Below are 18,674 nucleotides of genomic sequence, written 5' to 3'. Positions count from 1 at the left end.
TATAAAGTACTCTAATTTTGTGAGAAGCACTTGTATGTAGGCATAGCTATTTATGGTTGTCTTTTTATCTAATGTCCCATGAGGTGCACTAGTATGTTTTTGTATACAAGGAGCATACATTTTAGGTATTTAAATTAAAAAAGATATAATTTTATTTTAATTATTTTGGGTTACCTAACTAGTAAGAAGTTTAATGCAGACAAGTTATCAATGTATTTGTATTTAAGACATTATTATTCTGCAGGATAAAAAGGTGATAGTATGCATATAAAATGAAATTAGAACACATAGTAATTTACTTTTTGAAATCTTTTTTTTTCCGCTGTGTTATTGCAGAGCTTTGCAGAAAATGAATATATTGTAATATGTAAAGACTCGAACTTCATAACAATGTTTGAACAGCTGCAAAATCTGATCTTTAGCTCCTAATATTGTCAGTCAGTATGATACAAATGATCCTATTTGTCCCACCCCAGCGTGCGTCCTATCATACCATTCTGTTTCTAATTTATTGTCCAGCATCTCTGATAGATTGTCCCCATAGGTGTTCTCTTCGCTGCAAACCAGAGCAGTGATATGAATTCAGTTTTACTTGATATTTGTTTGTTTCAGCTGAAATTAACTCTATAATGATGAGATTTATGGTAGTTACTTTGTGAATCATTTTTTGCATCTTAGAAATGCCATTAATTTAAAACATCTCCAAGTGAAAAAAATGGGTGAATTTTTCATAATGTATACAAGATATATTATTTTAGTTGATGGCATACCCTTCTTTAGGCATATGTGTTCCCATGCAAATTTCTACCATTGCACAAATAATAATTGACTCTTATTAGATTGTATACTTTTATGAGTCTTTTGCTAAATCTTCACCTTATTGGTTTTTGCATTTTCCTTAATAGGAGTTTGCAGCCATCAATTATTTTACTTAGTAATTGTGTATGTTTTTGTGTACTTAGAGGCTGGATAATGCACGGACATTTCTGCAATCAGGGTATAAATATGAGTAGGGAAAATAAATAAAGCTATGCTGATGTATATAGATTATTAAATGGATTTCCAAATCCAGTATGCCAATATTCTAAGAGCTTTGTTTTTCAGATCGCCAGCATAGTCATAGTCTCAGAATTAAATGATAATATGTTTGTTTCCTTAAGACACCACTAGAATAAGCTAAACAGCTTACTACTTCCTGGCTCATTATTATGTATGAATATTTGCTAAAGGATCTCTGTTGTGTTATTATTAGAAACTAAAAGAACTGAATTGGAATATAAGTTGGTGTGCATGCAGCGTGTAGGCGCATGTTCACACTGGCCACTAAACAGACAAAACCCAAGACAAAAACAAAATGGGCAAATACCCTGCAGTGAAAAAATAAATAGCAGTAGTGCATGAAAATAATATAGGGTACTTGATTAACATAATTTTGATAAAAAAAACATATAAGCCATCCCACCACGTCATGGTGACCGTATATTATTTTCATGCACTATTGCTATTTATTTTTTCACTGCATGGCCTCCCTGTTCTTTGAGCTGGACATTACATTTTAAAGCTCCTCCCGGTGGGTGTCCATTAGTCGTGGCCTCCGTCCTTCTCAGCCCTTATTCACATAGACACATGGTAAGCTGTTAATACTAGAGGTTAGAATTGTCCCGAATAGGGTCACCCTGACGTGGTGGGATGGCTTTTATGCTATTTTTATCAAAATTATGTTAATCAAGTACCCTACATTATTTTCATGCACTATTGCTGTTTATTTTTTCATTGCAGGGTGTTTGCTCATTTTGTTTTGGTCTTGGGTTTTGTGTTAATATATGGCTGTAGATGTGGCTCTTATAATGGTATATATTAGAAAATAACAGAAAAATATGGATGTATTAAGATAAAAAAATAAACCAGGAAAAATCTGAAAAATAGTGATGTTAAAGCCTCCACTTGTCACATACCTGTGTGTGTCTTGTCAGTCATTGATCCATTTGTCCTACTTTTGCCTCCTTACTCAGGTTTGTGATTTGTGACTGTTTTCTTGGAAATGCCTACTGATCTGTTCAAGGGAAGTGCATGGCTTTCAAAATGTGAATTCTCATGAGCCCACTAGATGATGTTATCACTTTACATCCCTCTTGTGAGGAATCACAAACGAAAAGACTTCTATATCTGTAAGGTCACATGTTCACCGTATAGTTCTATAAATATAACCTTGTACATAAAATGTACATAGTCGTCCTATACTTCATTCTCTGCTTGTTTTTTTTTGCCTTTCCCAGTATGTAACATAAAGTTGCGAATTGCTGGATAAAGAAGAAATATTTTTCTTTAGCCAGTATGCGAATTATGAATTTTCCAAGATATAAAGATAATGCTTCACAATTGCCAAAAATACTGTTCTTAAAAAAAGTTAGATAATAGTATTAATCTAAAATTAAAATTAATTTAGTAAATAGTTACAATGATTAAAAAGATTCTTTACCCAATAGTGACATAGTGATTATGTTTTTCAGCATCTTTTGCAAAACAAAAATGGCACCTCTGTAAAAGGGTTTTCCAGGAATTGAAAGTTATTTATGCCTGGTGGTCTAACAATTGGGACCCCCAGCAATCTGGAGAACAGGGATCTGATATGGAGAATTGGGCACAGGTGTCTATGAGACTTCTGGAGAAAGCAAAGTAAAGAACAAAGACTAGAGCAAAGGTTGAGCATGTGCACCCCCTCTCCATTTAAGCCTGGGGCCTCTATAAGGAATAACTTTAAATTCTGGGAAAGCTCCTCTAATTAACTTAAAATTATGATTATGGGCACAATAATCAGTAGGACATGGTAGATAGGCAAGGTAGAAGAAATAGAAATTAAAGGGGACCTGTCACGTGAAAAAATGCTAGTAACCTGCAGTTATAGGGTTAGCATCCTTAACCTGCCCAGTGCCCACACTGAGAGCCCCACTGTCTGGAAGAATTTAATTTTATTCCTCCTGGCAGTGTTTGAGTTTCAGTCACGGGGGAGGTGCCGGCACGAGTTTAGTTAGTCCTCTGTATAGAGAGCGGCGGCTGTAACTGCACTAGCGTCATTGACTGACAGCCTGGTCTAATGCTGAGCGGCTGTCAGTCAGTGCTGGGTGCACGGTTATAGCCACTTCTCTCTATACACAGAGCGGTAACTGAAACTAGAATACTGCATGGAGGAATAATGTTCATTTCCTCCCGGCAGCGAGTATCTACGTGCGGGCACCAGGCAGGTCCAGAATGCCATTAACCTGCAGCGTTTTTTTCACGTGACAGGTTCCCTTTAAGCTATGTTTACAGATTTCTATGCATTCAGTCTAATGTTCTAAATTAAGGAGTTGGTCCAAATATGCCATTTACACTAACAATTCCTTTCTTAATATGAAATCAATATCTTATGGATAGATTTAATCGGATAGCAATCCGACCCATGTCATTCAATGGGACATTGCTGATGACCGATTTTTTTCACTGACAGAACCTGTGTGTAAAGAAAATTGGATCGGTGCAAGAAAAAAAAAAATGCCACAGTTTGTCATCCAAGTTTTACAGAATCGTTACAATTCTGTAAATGGCCTTGTAAATGATTAATAGCTGCTGATTAAAAAACAGATCATATACGGACATCTACAGACTGCACAAGGATGACAAGTGAGAAAAAAAAAAGTCCAACTTTTCTGGATGAAAATCGAACAGTTTTTTTATACGCTAGTGTGACCCTAGCCTTATTCAGCAGGACTGACATTGCTTCAGTTGTTTCAGGAAAGAAATCAGCGTAGTGTCATTCTACCAATATTCTGATAGGCCCAGAATCTTAATGGGAGTTGGACAATGCATAAATCATGTGTAACATAAAATCATATAAGTAAATGCATTCAAAGAATTCAAGATATTTATCTACTTTGTTATTTGATGTTTTTCTTCAAATTCTTTAGTAGATTTTTTGTTCAAAAAATAATATAAAGGTTCGCTCACACTACCATATATTCTCCCATGAGAGAGAATCAGGACAACTATGCTAATATCACTCAGATCAAGCTCTGTCAGAGTTTAAGCCGAGTGTCATCTTACTGTGATCCTATTCTCTTGCATGAGAGAATCGGAGCACAGGTGTGGAGAAGATGGAGAGCTAAATTTCTCCATCTTCTTCATTGTCTCTGTGTCCGATGTTTTACACGCACCCATTGACTTATATGGGAGCCCATGATCCAATTATTGGATGCATTGGCAGCACACTGCGATTGCTTTCTCATGCTGAATCAGTATGACAAAATAATCCCAGGTCTGCACTGCCCCACAGAATAACATTGGGCTGAGTGCTATCCAATAAAACATTGCATTGCACTCGGCCATGTTTTATGTGTGAGCATACACTAATTGTATTATTTCTCTCAAAGTAGATTTATAGATACTTTATAGAGTCGTCTCTTATCTGTTGGCATAACCAATCTCAAGATAAGTGACATAAGATCATAACAAAAATTTGCAATACTCTGTCACGATTATGTCCATATTATATGTGTTATGCACACGCCCGGGCTAAGCGGCGTGTGCGTGTGATTGGTAGTGATTCCACTGGACCGTGCCGGAGAGTGAATGCCTGGAGGGGCGTGACTAGGTATTCACCCGATCCGACCAGGGTCGCACGACGGCATACGACGCCAGTGCACCAAGGAGGAACCGAGCAGAGGGACCAGGTGCTACTCCAGGATAGACCCCGGACACGGCTGTTGACCCACACAGGGGAATACAGGAACAGACTGGTAGGCTGGCACACAGACTGGTGGGTATAGGCAGGCACGACTGGTATGCAGGCAGGCGGGTAAGCAGGCAGGGGGGGTACAGGCAAGCACAGCTAGAGTGCAGACAGGGAGGCACTAGCAGGTAGGAACACAGGCGGGATAGGGCCCAGTACACACTGGGACTCAGGAACATTACAGGCAGAGGGGTACAGGCAGGGCAGGACAGGACTGCCGGAGCAGCGGGCAGAACCAGGGCAGGACAGGACTGCCGGAGCAGCGGGCAGAAGCAGGGCAGGACAGGACTGCCGGAGCAGCGGGCAGAAGCAGGGCAGGACAGGACTGCCGGAGCAGCGGGCAGAAGCAGGGCAGGACAGGACTCTGTTCACACGGAACAGACAGGAAGGGAAAGACAGAGCCAGATACTCACACAGTACTTGCAGAGACAACAAGCAGGAGTTAGGTACGAGTTCAGACTCTGCAGAAAAAGGAAGGGAACGGACATAGAGGCAAAACAGGTAAAGGACAGGAGAGAGTTCAGACTGGAACTGAGTGTACGGAGGAGACCGACACTGCAGAGGGATACAGGAGCGGGTCTGGGAATACGGCCCCCAGAGAGGCGGAACGAACAGGCAAGGAGCGTGTTCAGACAGGACAGACCAGACACAGGAGCGGGTCTAGGAAATCGGCCACTAGAAGGCGGAACGAACAGGCAAGGAGCGTGTTCAGACAGGACAGACCAGACACAGGAGCGGGTCTAGGAAATCGGCCACTAGAAGGCGAGAGGAACAGGCTAGGAGCGTGTTCAGACAGGACAGACAAGATACAGAAGCGGGTCTAGGAAATCAGCCCCTAGAAGGCGAGAGGAACAGGCTAGGAGCGTGTTCAGACAGGTCAGACAAGATACAGGAACAGGTCTAGGTAATCGGCCCCTAGAAGGCAGGAGGAACAGGCTAGGAGCGTGTTCAGACAGGCCTGGAAATACAGCCTCCAGGATAGGCAGACAAGAGAACACAGAACGGGACCTGGCACCTTCAGAGTGCAAGCACACACTGAAAGAAACACTATGCACAGGCAGGGATAGAAGGGAGCTGCTGAGCTATATACCAAGTGACAGACAGCAATAGGCTGAGGACGCACAAGGGGTGTGACCCACAGCAGGTACAAAAGGCAGGAAGTGATCGGGCGCCGCCCTTAAGCAGCAGAAACAGACACAAACAGACAGCATGGAGGGAAGCCAGAAAGACATTCTGGACAGGAGATCAAGTGCGCGCTCTTGCACAGTGGGAGATGGACCACCATGCAAGGACGCCGCCAGGTATGTTACAGTACCTCCCCCCTTACGCCCCCTCTTCTTCAGGCCTGCCAGAATCTTCTGCAGGGAATTCGAGGACCAGTCGTTCACTGGGTTGGAGGGGGACAGAGACTTAAGGGTAATCTCTGCTTCGAGGTACATCTTGTCAAGCTCACAGGAAGAAATAGACGGGTTATCAGGTACATAATGAGGAAAAGTCACTGTCTCTTTGTTATCTGGTGGTATCCCGGAGGATTCAGGAAACAACTGGAGGTCCTCCGCCGGGTCAGAAGAGTGCAGAGGCTCAGAGAAAACAACTGCTTCAGAGTACACTAGGTCGGACTCACTGGAGGAAGCAGGCGAGGTATCGGGTACCGAGTATAGGAAAGTCTCTGTCCATTCACCACCAGGTGGCACCCCGAAGGGTTCTGGAGACAGCTGGCGGACCTCCGCCTGGTCAGAGGGGTGTAGAGACTCACGGGTAACCTCTGCTTCAGAGTACACTAGGTCGGACTCACTGGAGGAAGCAGGCGAGGTATCGGGTACCGAGTATAGGAAAGTCTCTGTCCATTCACCACCAGGTGGCACCCCGAAGGGTTCTGGAGACAGCTGGCGGTCCTCCGCCTGGTCAGAGGGGTGTAGAGACTCACGGGTAACCTCTGCTTCAGAGTACACTAGGTCGGACTCACTGGACGAAGCAAGCGAGGTATCAGATCCAGGATATAGGAAAGTTTCTGTCCATTCACCACCAGGTGGCACCCCGAAGGATTCTGAACACAACTGGAGGTCCTCCGCCTGGTCGGAGGGGTGTAGAGACTCAGGAGTAACCTCTGCTTCGGAGTACACTAAGTTGGACTCACTGGACGAAGCGAGCGAGGTATCAGGTACAGAGTATAGGAGAGTCTCTGTCCTTTCGCTACCAGGTAGCACCCCGAAGGGTTCAGGAAACAACTGGAGATCCTCCGCCTGGTCGGAGGGGTGTAGAGACTCGGAGGTAACTACCACTTTGGGGTACCCATTGTCAGGCTCACAGGACGAAGCGGACAAAGTATTGAGTACCGGGTGTAGAGAAGTCTCTCTCCATTTGTCATCGAGTGGTATCCCGGAGGATTCAGGAGGCAACAGGGGATCCTCCGCCAGGTAGTAGAGGTGCACAGACTCAGAGGTAACCACAGCTTTGGAGCATCCTTGGACATGCACACCGGTTAAAGAGAGAGAAGCATCTGATGCCGGGTGCAGGAAGTTCTCCTGTGTGGAGTCTGGATGGGCAGAAGTCTCTTCGGGCAGGAGAACTGGTGCACTACCCACGCACATTACCCATTGGGGTTTCTCCGGGATACAGGGAGATGAAGCTTCAGTAGGGACTTCAAGGTTGGGGTCAGGAGGTCTCAGGGAGGACAGACCCTGGCGTGACGGCTTGCCTCTAAGTCTAGCACGTCTGGACTGCCTCTTGAGGTTGAGAGAAGTATTCCGGAAAGCGTAGTCACCCTGTGAGGATTCTGGGTGGGCAGTAGTCTCATTGGGCTGGAGGACTATTGCGCTACCCACACACATTACCCATCGGGGCTGCTCCGGGATATTGGGAGGTGAAGCTTCAGCAGGAGCCTCCGGGTTAGGATCATCGAAGACCATTAGAAAGGCCACCAGGAAGGCCATTAGGTCCAGGAGGATCGGATCCTGTGTTTCAAATAGGGGGTTGATCCATTCCAAGGCATCACCCGCCAGGTAAGACATAATAAAGGCCACTTTAGCCCAATCGGAAGGAAAATAGAGAGGGTAGGCCTTAAAGTGTAGCATGCATTGCTCCACAAATGCACGACACTGTCTTGGATCCCCATAGTAACGTGGCGGATCCGCAGGAACGAGAGCTGATAGATCCATCTGGACGGTGCGTAATTTCGCCTGGAACTCAGCTAAGAGAAAAAAAAATTATTTATTTATTTTAATGCATATATTCGCTGGAAAACTTCTCAGAGGGCGAAGGCCGTGGGGCTCAACGGGAACCATGGCCTGAGCATGCTGTTATGCACACGCCCGGGCTAAGCGGCGTGTGCGTGTGATTGGTAGTGATTCCACTGGACCGTGCCGGAGAGTGAATGCCTGGAGGGGCGTGACTAGGTATTCACCCGATCCGACCAGGGTCGCACGACGGCATACGACGCCAGTGCACCAAGGAGGAACCGAGCAGAGGGACCAGGTGCTACTCCAGGACAGACCCCGGACACGGCTGTTGACCCACACAGGGGAATACAGGAACAGACTGGTAGGCTGGCACACAGACTGGTGGGTATAGGCAGGCACGACTGGTATGCAGGCAGGCGGGTAAGCAGGCAGGGGGGGTACAGGCAAGCACAGCTAGAGTGCAGACAGGAAGGCACTAGCAGGTAGGAACACAGGCGGGATAGGGCCCAGTACACACTGGGACTCAGGAACATTACAGGCAGAGGGGTACAGGCAGGGCAGGACAGGACTGCCGGAGCAGCGGGCAGAAGCAGGGCAGGACAGGACTGCCGGAGCAGCGGGCAGAAGCAGGGCAGGACAGGACTGCCGGAGCAGCGGGCAGAAGCAGGGCAGGACAGGACTGCCGGAGCAGCGGGCAGAAGCAGGGCAGGACAGGACTCTGTTCACACGGAACAGACAGGAAGGGAAAGACAGAGCCAGATACTCACACAGTACTTGCAGAGACAACAAGCAGGAGTTAGGTACGAGTTCAGACTCTGCAGAAAAAGGAAGGGAACGGACATAGAGGCAAAACAGGTAAAGGACAGGAGAGAGTTCAGACTGGAACTGAGTGTACGGAGGAGACCGACACTGCAGAGGGATACAGGAGCGGGTCTGGGAATACGGCCCCCAGAGAGGCGGAACGAACAGGCAAGGAGCGTGTTCAGACAGGACAGACCAGACACAGGAGCGGGTCTAGGAAATCGGCCACTAGAAGGCGGAACGAACAGGCAAGGAGCGTGTTCAGACAGGACAGACCAGACACAGGAGCGGGTCTAGGAAATCGGCCACTAGAAGGCGAGAGGAACAGGCTAGGAGCGTGTTCAGACAGGACAGACAAGATACAGAAGCGGGTCTAGGAAATCAGCCCCTAGAAGGCGAGAGGAACAGGCTAGGAGCGTGTTCAGACAGGTCAGACAAGATACAGGAACAGGTCTAGGTAATCGGCCCCTAGAAGGCAGGAGGAACAGGCTAGGAGCGTGTTCAGACAGGCCTGGAAATACAGCCTCCAGGATAGGCAGACAAGAGAACACAGAACGGGACCTGGCACCTTCAGAGTGCAAGCACACACTGAAAGAAACACTATGCACAGGCAGGGATAGAAGGGAGCTGCTGAGCTATATACCAAGTGACAGACAGCAATAGGCTGAGGACGCACAAGGGGTGTGACCCACAGCAGGTACAAAAGGCAGGAAGTGATCGGGCGCCGCCCTTAAGCAGCAGAAACAGACACAAACAGACAGCATGGAGGGAAGCCAGAAAGACATTCTGGACAGGAGATCAAGTGCGCGCTCTTGCACAGTGGGAGATGGACCACCATGCAAGGACGCCGCCAGGTATGTTACAATATGTCTCTATGTTTGGCTACTAGAGCAAATTAATTCAATGCTAATCAAGTTTGTCTCAAGTTTTTAGCAATTTTCTGTCGATATAAAAGCAGAAGCAGGAAATGCAGCAGTCATTTTTTGGTGAACCAGGATAGTGAGAAGACATCATAGCTTAATTATAGAGTTAGGGAAAGAAAGATGTAAAACCTGAATAAACTGTACAGATAGTGTGTGAAACAGCACAGTAACGAAGAAGATTAGTGTAGGAATAAAAAAAATATCACAGACTTCATTGATAGGGAGTGAAAATAAGGAGATCAAAGCAGGGCCAGGAGGGACACATAGCTTGCAGCTGCTGCTTTCTTGATTAGTATGGCTATAGTGCCATTGCAGTTGAATAACCCATACACATTTTATTTCAGAGCAATCGGGGGCTTGAAATACAATCGATTGTCTAGCCATGAGTCATATTTCCTGGGTCAAGTTGTTGAAGTTGGTGAATTTGACATTCTATTGATTCATTCATCTCTAGAGGCTCCCCAATAGTTGAGAAGTAAATGTCACCTCCGAATGTCCTAGTTTTACTGGCAAATCCTGATATTGGATTGATTGGTTTAATTTAATAAATTAATGATCAGATTTGGGTGAGCTCATCATTGTCCCAATCATTATTTTTGTACTATTGTCAAATAGGTATCAGATTTAATTTAATCAATTTATTTTAATCACTTTTATGGCACCATCATATTTCTCAGACATTATGATCTCTGTCCTATTGAGGCTCACAATCTAAATTCCCTATCAGTATGTCTTTGGAGCATAGCAGGAAACCGGAGAACCTGGAAGAAACTAAAGCAAATACGGGGAGAGCATGCAAACTCCTTGTAGACATTGTCCTTGGTGGGATGTCAACCCAAGACCCCAGCCCTGCAAAGCAGCAGTGCTAACCACCATGCTGTCAATTACAAAATCTTCTAATGCACTACCTCTATACAATGTTAAACACTAGATTAAAGGGGAGTCCGAAGTCAAACTAAATTTCATTGTAAATCCCTATCTATTTAGTACAGTAATCTAAGCTATATACTTTGTATCAGGCCGAGCTGTGGAGTTGGAGTCAGAGTCGAGGAATCAGAATCAGTGTCCATTTTGGTAGAGTCAGAGTCGGTATAAAATAGACCTACTCCAACTCCTAAAATATATAATAAATTGGGTATAGTAGTTCAATGCAGGATGTGCTGTAAATGTTTTTATAAGACTTTGGGAAAGTAATGAAATGTTCTATAAATGTCTGTTCTGTTCCTGATCGAAGTATTTAGGCTTTTAGTTGAGATGAATGTGTGCTGCACTTTATGTACACGCTCAGAAGTGAAGCTACACCTACCAATGCTGTGGAGTCAGAGCCGGGGTTCATTTTGGTGGAGTTGGAGTCGATATAAAATGTATCAACTCCTAAAACATGTAATAAATTGGGTACAGTAGTACAATGCAGGATGTGCTGTAAATGTTTTCATAAGAATTTGTGAAAGTTAGGAAAAGTCCAATAAATGTCTGTTCTGTTCCTGATCTAAGGATCTCGGCTTTTAGTTGAGATGAATCAGTACTGCACTTTATGCACATGCTCAGTAGAAAGGCAGGGCTGTACTTTATGTACACGCTCAGTAGTGAGGCCGGGCTGCACTTTATGCACATGCTCAGTAGTGAGGCAGGGCTGTGGAGTTAGAGTAGAGAGTCAGGGAAATTGAGGAGTTGGAGTCGGAGGTTTGACTTACCGACTTCACAGCCCTGGTTTCAGAGAGGGGGGCAGGGGCTGTGACAGTGACCGTAGCCTCTGCCCCCTGCTCTCATGACACTTTGTTTGGGAATCCCAGAATGCACTTGGATTCTCAAATGAAGCATCACCAACACAAGAAATAGAGAGAAAAATAGAATAGCAGTTAGTGTAGTGATAGAACGGTAGGGAATTTTTAATACAAGTATAATAGAAAATAGCTTAGACTACAGCACTAAATAGATAGAGATACAGAATAAAATTTAGTTTGACGTCCGACCACCCCTTTCATTTAGATACATATCCTCTATTGAGGATATAGGATTTTATGTACAGAATCTGTTTATGCTGAATTCTATTTTTAAGTGCTACTCTTAATCCACTATAGATTCCCCTTAAGAACTAAGTATATCCTGTGCTCTACTGTCTTTAAACCCTCTGTAATAATAGGTCTAATGTGACTTCCAAGGCTCTTGGGCTGGCATCATTACAGCCAGTGTATATTAGTATTCCATGATAGAGAAAAGAATGTAATGGTCTGTACAATAAAATGTGAAAAGTCTGATGTGTTAAAGAGAATATAATACCACTGCTGCATCACAGAGTGATATACTACTTCTTCTATTACCTTCCCATCTGTATATGCCAGTGGCACGTATTAACTTTTGCTGCATTACTGAATGACATGGGATGTAATAAACTTGCACTTTTCCATATTCTGCTCCCTTATACAGAATGCTCTATTGCTCTTCATTGTTGACATTCTGTTTCATGTTGTATCTCAACATCTAAATCCTGACAGAATTACTGTAAACCTTGCTCTTTCCTGAAAGGAATCTCGTAAAGCCTGGAAGGTACTGTAGCCAGGTGATAATGGATGGGTTAGCATGATTTCAGTAATGCCTCTCTCAGGCATTACAAGCCGAGATTTCTGCAGATCATAAAATGTTCTTTTTTGTTTTCTCATTTCCCTTACTTCAGAACCTGCTTCTCCACTATCAAGAAATATTACAGACAGTGAAATACTTTTGCTTTTCTCTGCCTTTCTGGAAATATAGATGAGAATAAATAAATAATGCAAAAAAAAATGAATATAGAACATCCTGAACACAGTCATTTATAAGCCGCAGCAAAACTTTTTCTTTCCAATTTGCAAATGGTATATAGATTTCATTTTGGAAAGCTGCTGTGTCTTAAAAATCTTTTTTACATCCTCCTTTGTTTTCTGTCGAAATTCAGGGCTGTGCTGCTTTTGATATTCTCCGCTTTTATAGCAGAATCTTTGGAGGATAATCTAAAGCTTATGATTAGCAAAGGTAAACCTACTAGAATTGCATAAATAATATTTTTTTTCTCCCAAAATTGTATTATCGGCTTTCATTAAGTTCCTACATTAAAGAAGCGAATCAATGAAATGGAAATTCTCTGAGGTTTCCCTGTCACCTGTAGTTTGCCGAGGGATTTGCAAAGTAACAGAGAAGAATTTGTGATTCACGCAGCAAAGAAAAATTTTCTAACATTTTTACCATTAAAGGAAATCTGTAGCCAAGTTTTGCTAGGTAATCTGTGGGCAGGAAAATGTTGGGGCTGAGACCATGATTCCAGTGATGCATCACTAGCTGGTCTGTGTGTTTTCTTTTTAATACAATCACAGTTTTCTCTGCTGTACTGTAGATCTAGCAGTGCCCTGAATGCTGAGCCCTGTATAAGTTCACTTGTACAATTGATTGGCAGCTTTCTCTGTACACTGTGCATAGGCAGAAATCTGCTAATCATTGCTGGGGACAAAGTCACACAGAACAGTTGACCAAGATGATAAAGACACCCAGTCCCGTAATTATAATCTGCTGATAAAACACTGATTTTATTGAAACAGAATCACACAGCTTGGTAAGTTACATATCACTGGAATCAGAATGCTGATCTCAGATGGAGTAGCAAATACCTGCTGAGAGATTCCCTTTAAAGAGAGAGTTTCCAATACTGAATCAATATTTGGAAATTGCTGCATTTAGTTTCATTAACATTTTTATAAAGTGCAATAGAACCTGAGGCTAAAAGTAAACTGGATAAAAAAACCTTCCAGCCCAGCTCTTTTTAGAATTTTTGGAAAGCCTATTGCACACTCTGGGGTACCTACATAATCAATATTACTCCCCATTGTTTAGTGAGTTATAAAGGGTTTGCAACTAACTTTTCTCTCCGCATCAAGTCCACCATGTTAAAATAGTAGATTCTGGTGTTACTCACACTCCTTAGGTTCAGCTTTGCATCTTGGTCACTGCCCAAGCTTTTATTGAAAAGATGCAGTGGTGACATCACAACTACAGTGCATGTGACTGCTGCAGCCAATCACTGGGCTCAGGAGCTTGTGTCATCTTCATCTGCAGACGCTCTTGAGTTCAATGAATGGCAACAGGAGTCATGTTTCCTGAAGCCATGATGTCACCATTGCATCCTGTCATCAAAGACCCAATGCAACTGTTTATTTTTTTTAAACCTATGAGGGATAAAAAAATAGTTTTCTGAAACCTCCTTTAATTCAGAAAGTCTGTTTTAAAAATGCCCTGTAGTCTATAGTTTCATATTATGCTTTATGGAATCACTGTGCCAGTAGATAAAGAAAAATCTGTTGGATCAGTTCTGTTGTTCAAACCTGTAGCTAGGCTTTTTATTACAGAGTGCAAAGTGCCCCCAGCCCTGTATTTAATGCCTTTTTCAAGGTAAAGTGTCTTGTTTCCTTCCCCCAGCACTCAACACCTAAAGATTCTCTATACGTTAGACCAGGGGTCTCCAACCTTTGGCTCGGGAGTCACATGTGGCTTGCCGGCCCTTGATCTGTGGCTCACGGCTGTCTGCCAACTTGGTGCACTAGCACCAGGTCTAGCAGATTGTTACTTTTGTGTGTTGCCATTCACAGTAAAGCAGATATGAATGTGCATATACTGGTGGGGGGGATACATTTGGTAAGCTGGATTTAGGGTGATACTGTTAGATTGAGGGGTGTTGAAGCTGGATGCAAGTGTTAGATGGGAGTGCTTCATGCTAGAATTATGATTGGGGCCAAAGTGGGAACCCCTTGATATAAGTATACTGGCAAAAGGCAGGGTGGTGCAAGATGTTTCTGTGGGGAATCTTTGGCTGTCATTATGCTGATAATTGGGGCACTGGATAATGCTATAGTGGGGGAGGATAGGTGCTGGATGTGGTTTGCGACCATCATTTAGAACTGAATGTGGCCCTCAAGGTTAGAAAGGTCGAGGACCTCAAGACAAGACAATGATTGGCAAGTTTGGCCGACAACCTAATGTGTGTGAGGGCGTTGGCCATCTGATTATCGGGGGGTGGGGGATGTCGATCAAACATGTCTGATTTCAGACTGCCAATAGCTTTGTTCTTCTGGGGATGAGCTACCCGACAGAAATGTCTGGCAATGGCCTTCTCATAGAAAACATATGAGAGCTCGACTAAACGAGTGCTCCTGTATATGGGAGAGCCAGTAGAAAAGGCAGTCTGGCTACAGTCCGGCTAATGATCGGCCGAAGCACCTTTAGGCGGAAAGCCATTTCATGTTATCTAGAGAAGAAGAGAAAAAAAAACACAGGGTGCGCCATATTGCAGAGTCTCTGGTTAAGGTTTAGCAATCAGGCTGACTGGTGAGAGGCCTGAAGAAGGTGTTGGTACGATGATGAAACGCGTAGCCTTGTAACCTCATTGTTTTAATCAGATAAAAGTGGTGAACTACACCCTGGACTGATTCTCTACTTCACCAGTGATTTTATTCCCATTTTTTACTATTTCCTTTATTTTAACTACAGCCATTCAATGTCTATTCCGACTTAAGGAACATGCACTGGTTCCCCCCCTAATGATTTCCTTTTTGCAGATATCAGTAATAAAAAATATTTTTCTGAGGTACACATTGCAGGAATTTGCTTGATCAATGACAAACAGGACATGTATTACTGTATGTTATGGAAAACATTTATTATGTATTATGAATAGGTTGCTCTAACTTAATAACCATAATGCATTTGTGTTCTATTTCAGTACCTGGCTTCCCTTATCCTGCTGCAACAGCTGCTGCTGCGTACAGAGGAGCACACCTCAGAGGCAGAGGCCGCACGGTCTATAACACATTTCGTGCTGCAGCACCCCCTCCTCCAATCCCTGCTTATGGCGGGTAAGTATTACATTCTCATATACCATTAGAACACTTTCCCACTAGAAAAAATAAACTATGATAGAAAAAAAAAAACATGCTGTTCTTGTCTTCCTCCAGAAACAAACACAGCATGGTGCTAGGCCAAGTGCCTGAAGTTGTGCACCTTGCGCAGCATAGGCTATTGAAAAATGACTGTAATTTGTACTGTCATGGTTGGTGGCTTTAAGCATTTGATATGTCACATGTTGTTATGTAAATTCCACTAGAGCCTAAATGCTGCAGAAACAAAAAAATTGTTACAATTGAAAATGTGTCTTTGATGATTGCAAACATCTGGTCATTAAGGAGGTTGGATGAAGCTGAGACTGTGCAACTCCCCCCAGATTCTGATTAATAGGGTTTCAATGCTCCAATAAAATCCATTTTTTTTCTGAGAGACCATAATGCAGGTGCCACAGCGAGAAAATATGAGATCTCCCATCGCCTACAATATACTCAATGCACACAATAAACAAGAGCAAACGAATATTAACAAGATTGTCCTTCTTTATTTATCCATTAGAAATAAAACATATATTTAACACATTAGAATTTTGGACATCTACCAGAACAACTTACTATCTGACATATCTTGAGCATTGCAGAAGAATTTGAGGATATAAAGTTTATTGTCCAAAGTAAATATATATGGCATAAAAATAAAGCTATGTAGTAGTAAAAGTGCAGTAAAAGGATCATTTATTAATATGGGAGTTTAGAACACTTGGTAATGCATCTTTTATCGTCAGTGCAAGTACCCTTCCTCCCAGTTTTTAGTTATTGCATCTTCTAGGAAGAAGTATTCATTGCTAAAACCTATACTTGCCTAAGATACTCATGAAATAATGTAGTAAAGCTGAATTTATCATTTAGCCAAATTTGTCAAAATGTGATAAAGTGTTCTCAATAGTTTTCAGAAAGCTGGTAAATTCTCATATCTATAGGCCTGATTCATCATTTGCATTTTTTTAGGTCACTTCCCTTTTTATTTTGTCCTCTTGTATAAGTTGGCATTTTGGGCGTCAAATTCTTTAAAATGATCCACATGATTCATGAATTTTCCACAAAGTCAAAAATGGTCTTTTTTTTTCTCTTGAACTGTTTTTGCGACTCTTTGGCATCGAAAGTTCCATGTTTCAAAAAATGCCGCAAATGTCAAAATGCTTGCGTATTCAAAAATGGAACAAAGGGGACTGGAGTGAAGTTGCACCAAATTGCTTTACTTTTTAAAGAGTTGAATCAGAGGAAAACATTTGGATTAGCTAAACTTGTCTCTCAAAGGGGAGAAGAAAAAACAGAAAAGCTCTTATAAAATTTACTTAAAAAAAGGTACAAGTAAAATAATTGATTTTATGCAAAAAAATAAAGGGAAACAAACAAAGCAGTAGAGAAGAATTGGCATGCTCACAGAAATAGAGTCGAGGTGCAGGTGTTAGGAGGTGATGAGCCACTAGGACATCTAATTAGGTAACTTCACCACACACTCTTGTGATAATTGCAATTTCTTTTTATTTCATTGTACGGGTAGACATAAGCTCAGAGCAAGCATAAAGTGCAAAATATAGACGTGGCATAACGTTTCGACTTAATCCCAGCTCTTGTTCACAAAGTCGCTGTTAAAGTGCTGAGCTTGTCCATAAAGGTGCTGTTGGTCCCTGGTGGGGTAAAGTATAGGCTTTTCTCCTTGGCTCTGGTATCATGGTGTGCACTCCTGCGACTCTGGTGTGCCAACCAGGGCTCACACACCAGAGATGCAGGAGCGCACACGATGACACCACAGCTAAGGAGAAACCCCTATACTTTACCCCACCAGGGACCATCAGAATCTTTATGGACAAGCTCAGCACTTTAACAGCGACTCTGTGAACAAGACCCGGGACGAGGTCATAACGTTATGTCGCATCTATAATTTTCACTTTATGCTTGCTCTGAGCTTATGTCTACCTGCACTTAAATTTTGAAATAAAAAGAAATTGCATTCATCAACAAACAAAACAGACAGAAAGAAAACAAACACAAAACTAGACAAAAACAGGTACAAAGGCAATGATGAATCAGGGCAATAGTGTAAAAAAAACAAATTTAGCTCCATTATAATTTAGCCCTGCGAAAATGGTTATTCAAGGATATGTGGAATTAAAAGTACCTTATTTTACTACATAAACAGTAACTGTCAAAAGTTTGGACACACCTGGTTAAATTTGTTCCTATTGGAATCTGAACATATTAGAGTCAGACTGAAGGCAGCAAAACAAAGAAGAATGAGGATCAGATATAGAATCATGGAGTGAAAAAACATGTGTGAAACAAACCAGAATGTTAAACCTTAGATTCCTCAAAGTATTCCCCCACCCTTTTAATCTGATGACAACCAATTAGAATCATTTTCCTACAGTATTTATGGAGTTTCTAGAGGTGATGAACACTTATTGATACTGGTGTTTCATAGAAAACATACTTTGAAAAGCTGGCCGGGACTTTGTGTCTCCACTGACTAGTCCGAGGCCTGTAACCTACAGTTTCTCCCCAGCTGGCACCACTATCCAAAGATTAAAATATAACAGCTTCAATAGTGCGGAGTTTTTGATTCATGCTGCCCGTAGTTAAGACAGCATGAATGAGAACAGGTTCCCTTTAAACAATGCCTTAAAGGGGTTGTTTTATCGACTTCTGTAAGAGCACACAGCTCTCCTTCCTTCTGGTTTACCTGCTTAATGGGAAGCAGTGTAATCCTGCCTGACCTGACAAACAGTGTGAACCAGCTGCATCTTCGCACCACTGGCTTGAACTGTGCACCCTCCGATGTTGCAAGCAGAAGCAGCTAAGCCTGTGCATCATCGCAGCAGCACGGTTTCACTGAAGCCGGTTGGATCTGGAATCGGGAGATAAAGTGCCCTATAGCAATCTGCCCATCTTTAGAGAAGCTTTTACAAGCTCTAGTGGAAAGAGCTTGAAAGCACTGCACATATTTGACTAACGTTCCTAGACTTCAACAGTAGCTGGTGTCCTAGGCGTTGAACACTGAATAATAAAATTAAAAATCACTCTGTTCTTGAGAATGGAGTGTATATTTAAAAATAACATTTTTTTTTTCTGATACATCAAAATC

General features: G+C 42.8%; 1 protein-coding gene across 11 annotated transcripts in view; it reads left to right on the top strand.

The window, feature by feature from the left end:
- RBFOX1 (RNA binding fox-1 homolog 1) overlaps nucleotides 1–18,674 on the top strand; it is an 889,443-nt gene that overhangs the window by 754,795 nt on the left and 115,974 nt on the right. For all 11 annotated transcript variants that reach the window (XM_073647782.1, XM_073647784.1, XM_073647781.1 and 8 more), the window contains one exon: nucleotides 15,412–15,544. In XM_073647782.1, coding sequence (XP_073503883.1) covers nucleotides 15,412–15,544 — 133 coding nt within the window. The remainder of the gene's footprint in view (nucleotides 1–15,411; nucleotides 15,545–18,674) is intronic.

This window comes from Phyllobates terribilis, unplaced genomic scaffold (genome assembly GCF_046119375.1).
Source record: "Phyllobates terribilis strain yellow unplaced genomic scaffold, ASM4611937v1 Scaffold_9__5_contigs__length_417890890, whole genome shotgun sequence".
Classification (NCBI taxonomy): domain Eukaryota; kingdom Metazoa; phylum Chordata; class Amphibia; order Anura; family Dendrobatidae; genus Phyllobates; species Phyllobates terribilis.
This window is presented reverse-complemented; position numbering and strand designations above follow the sequence as displayed.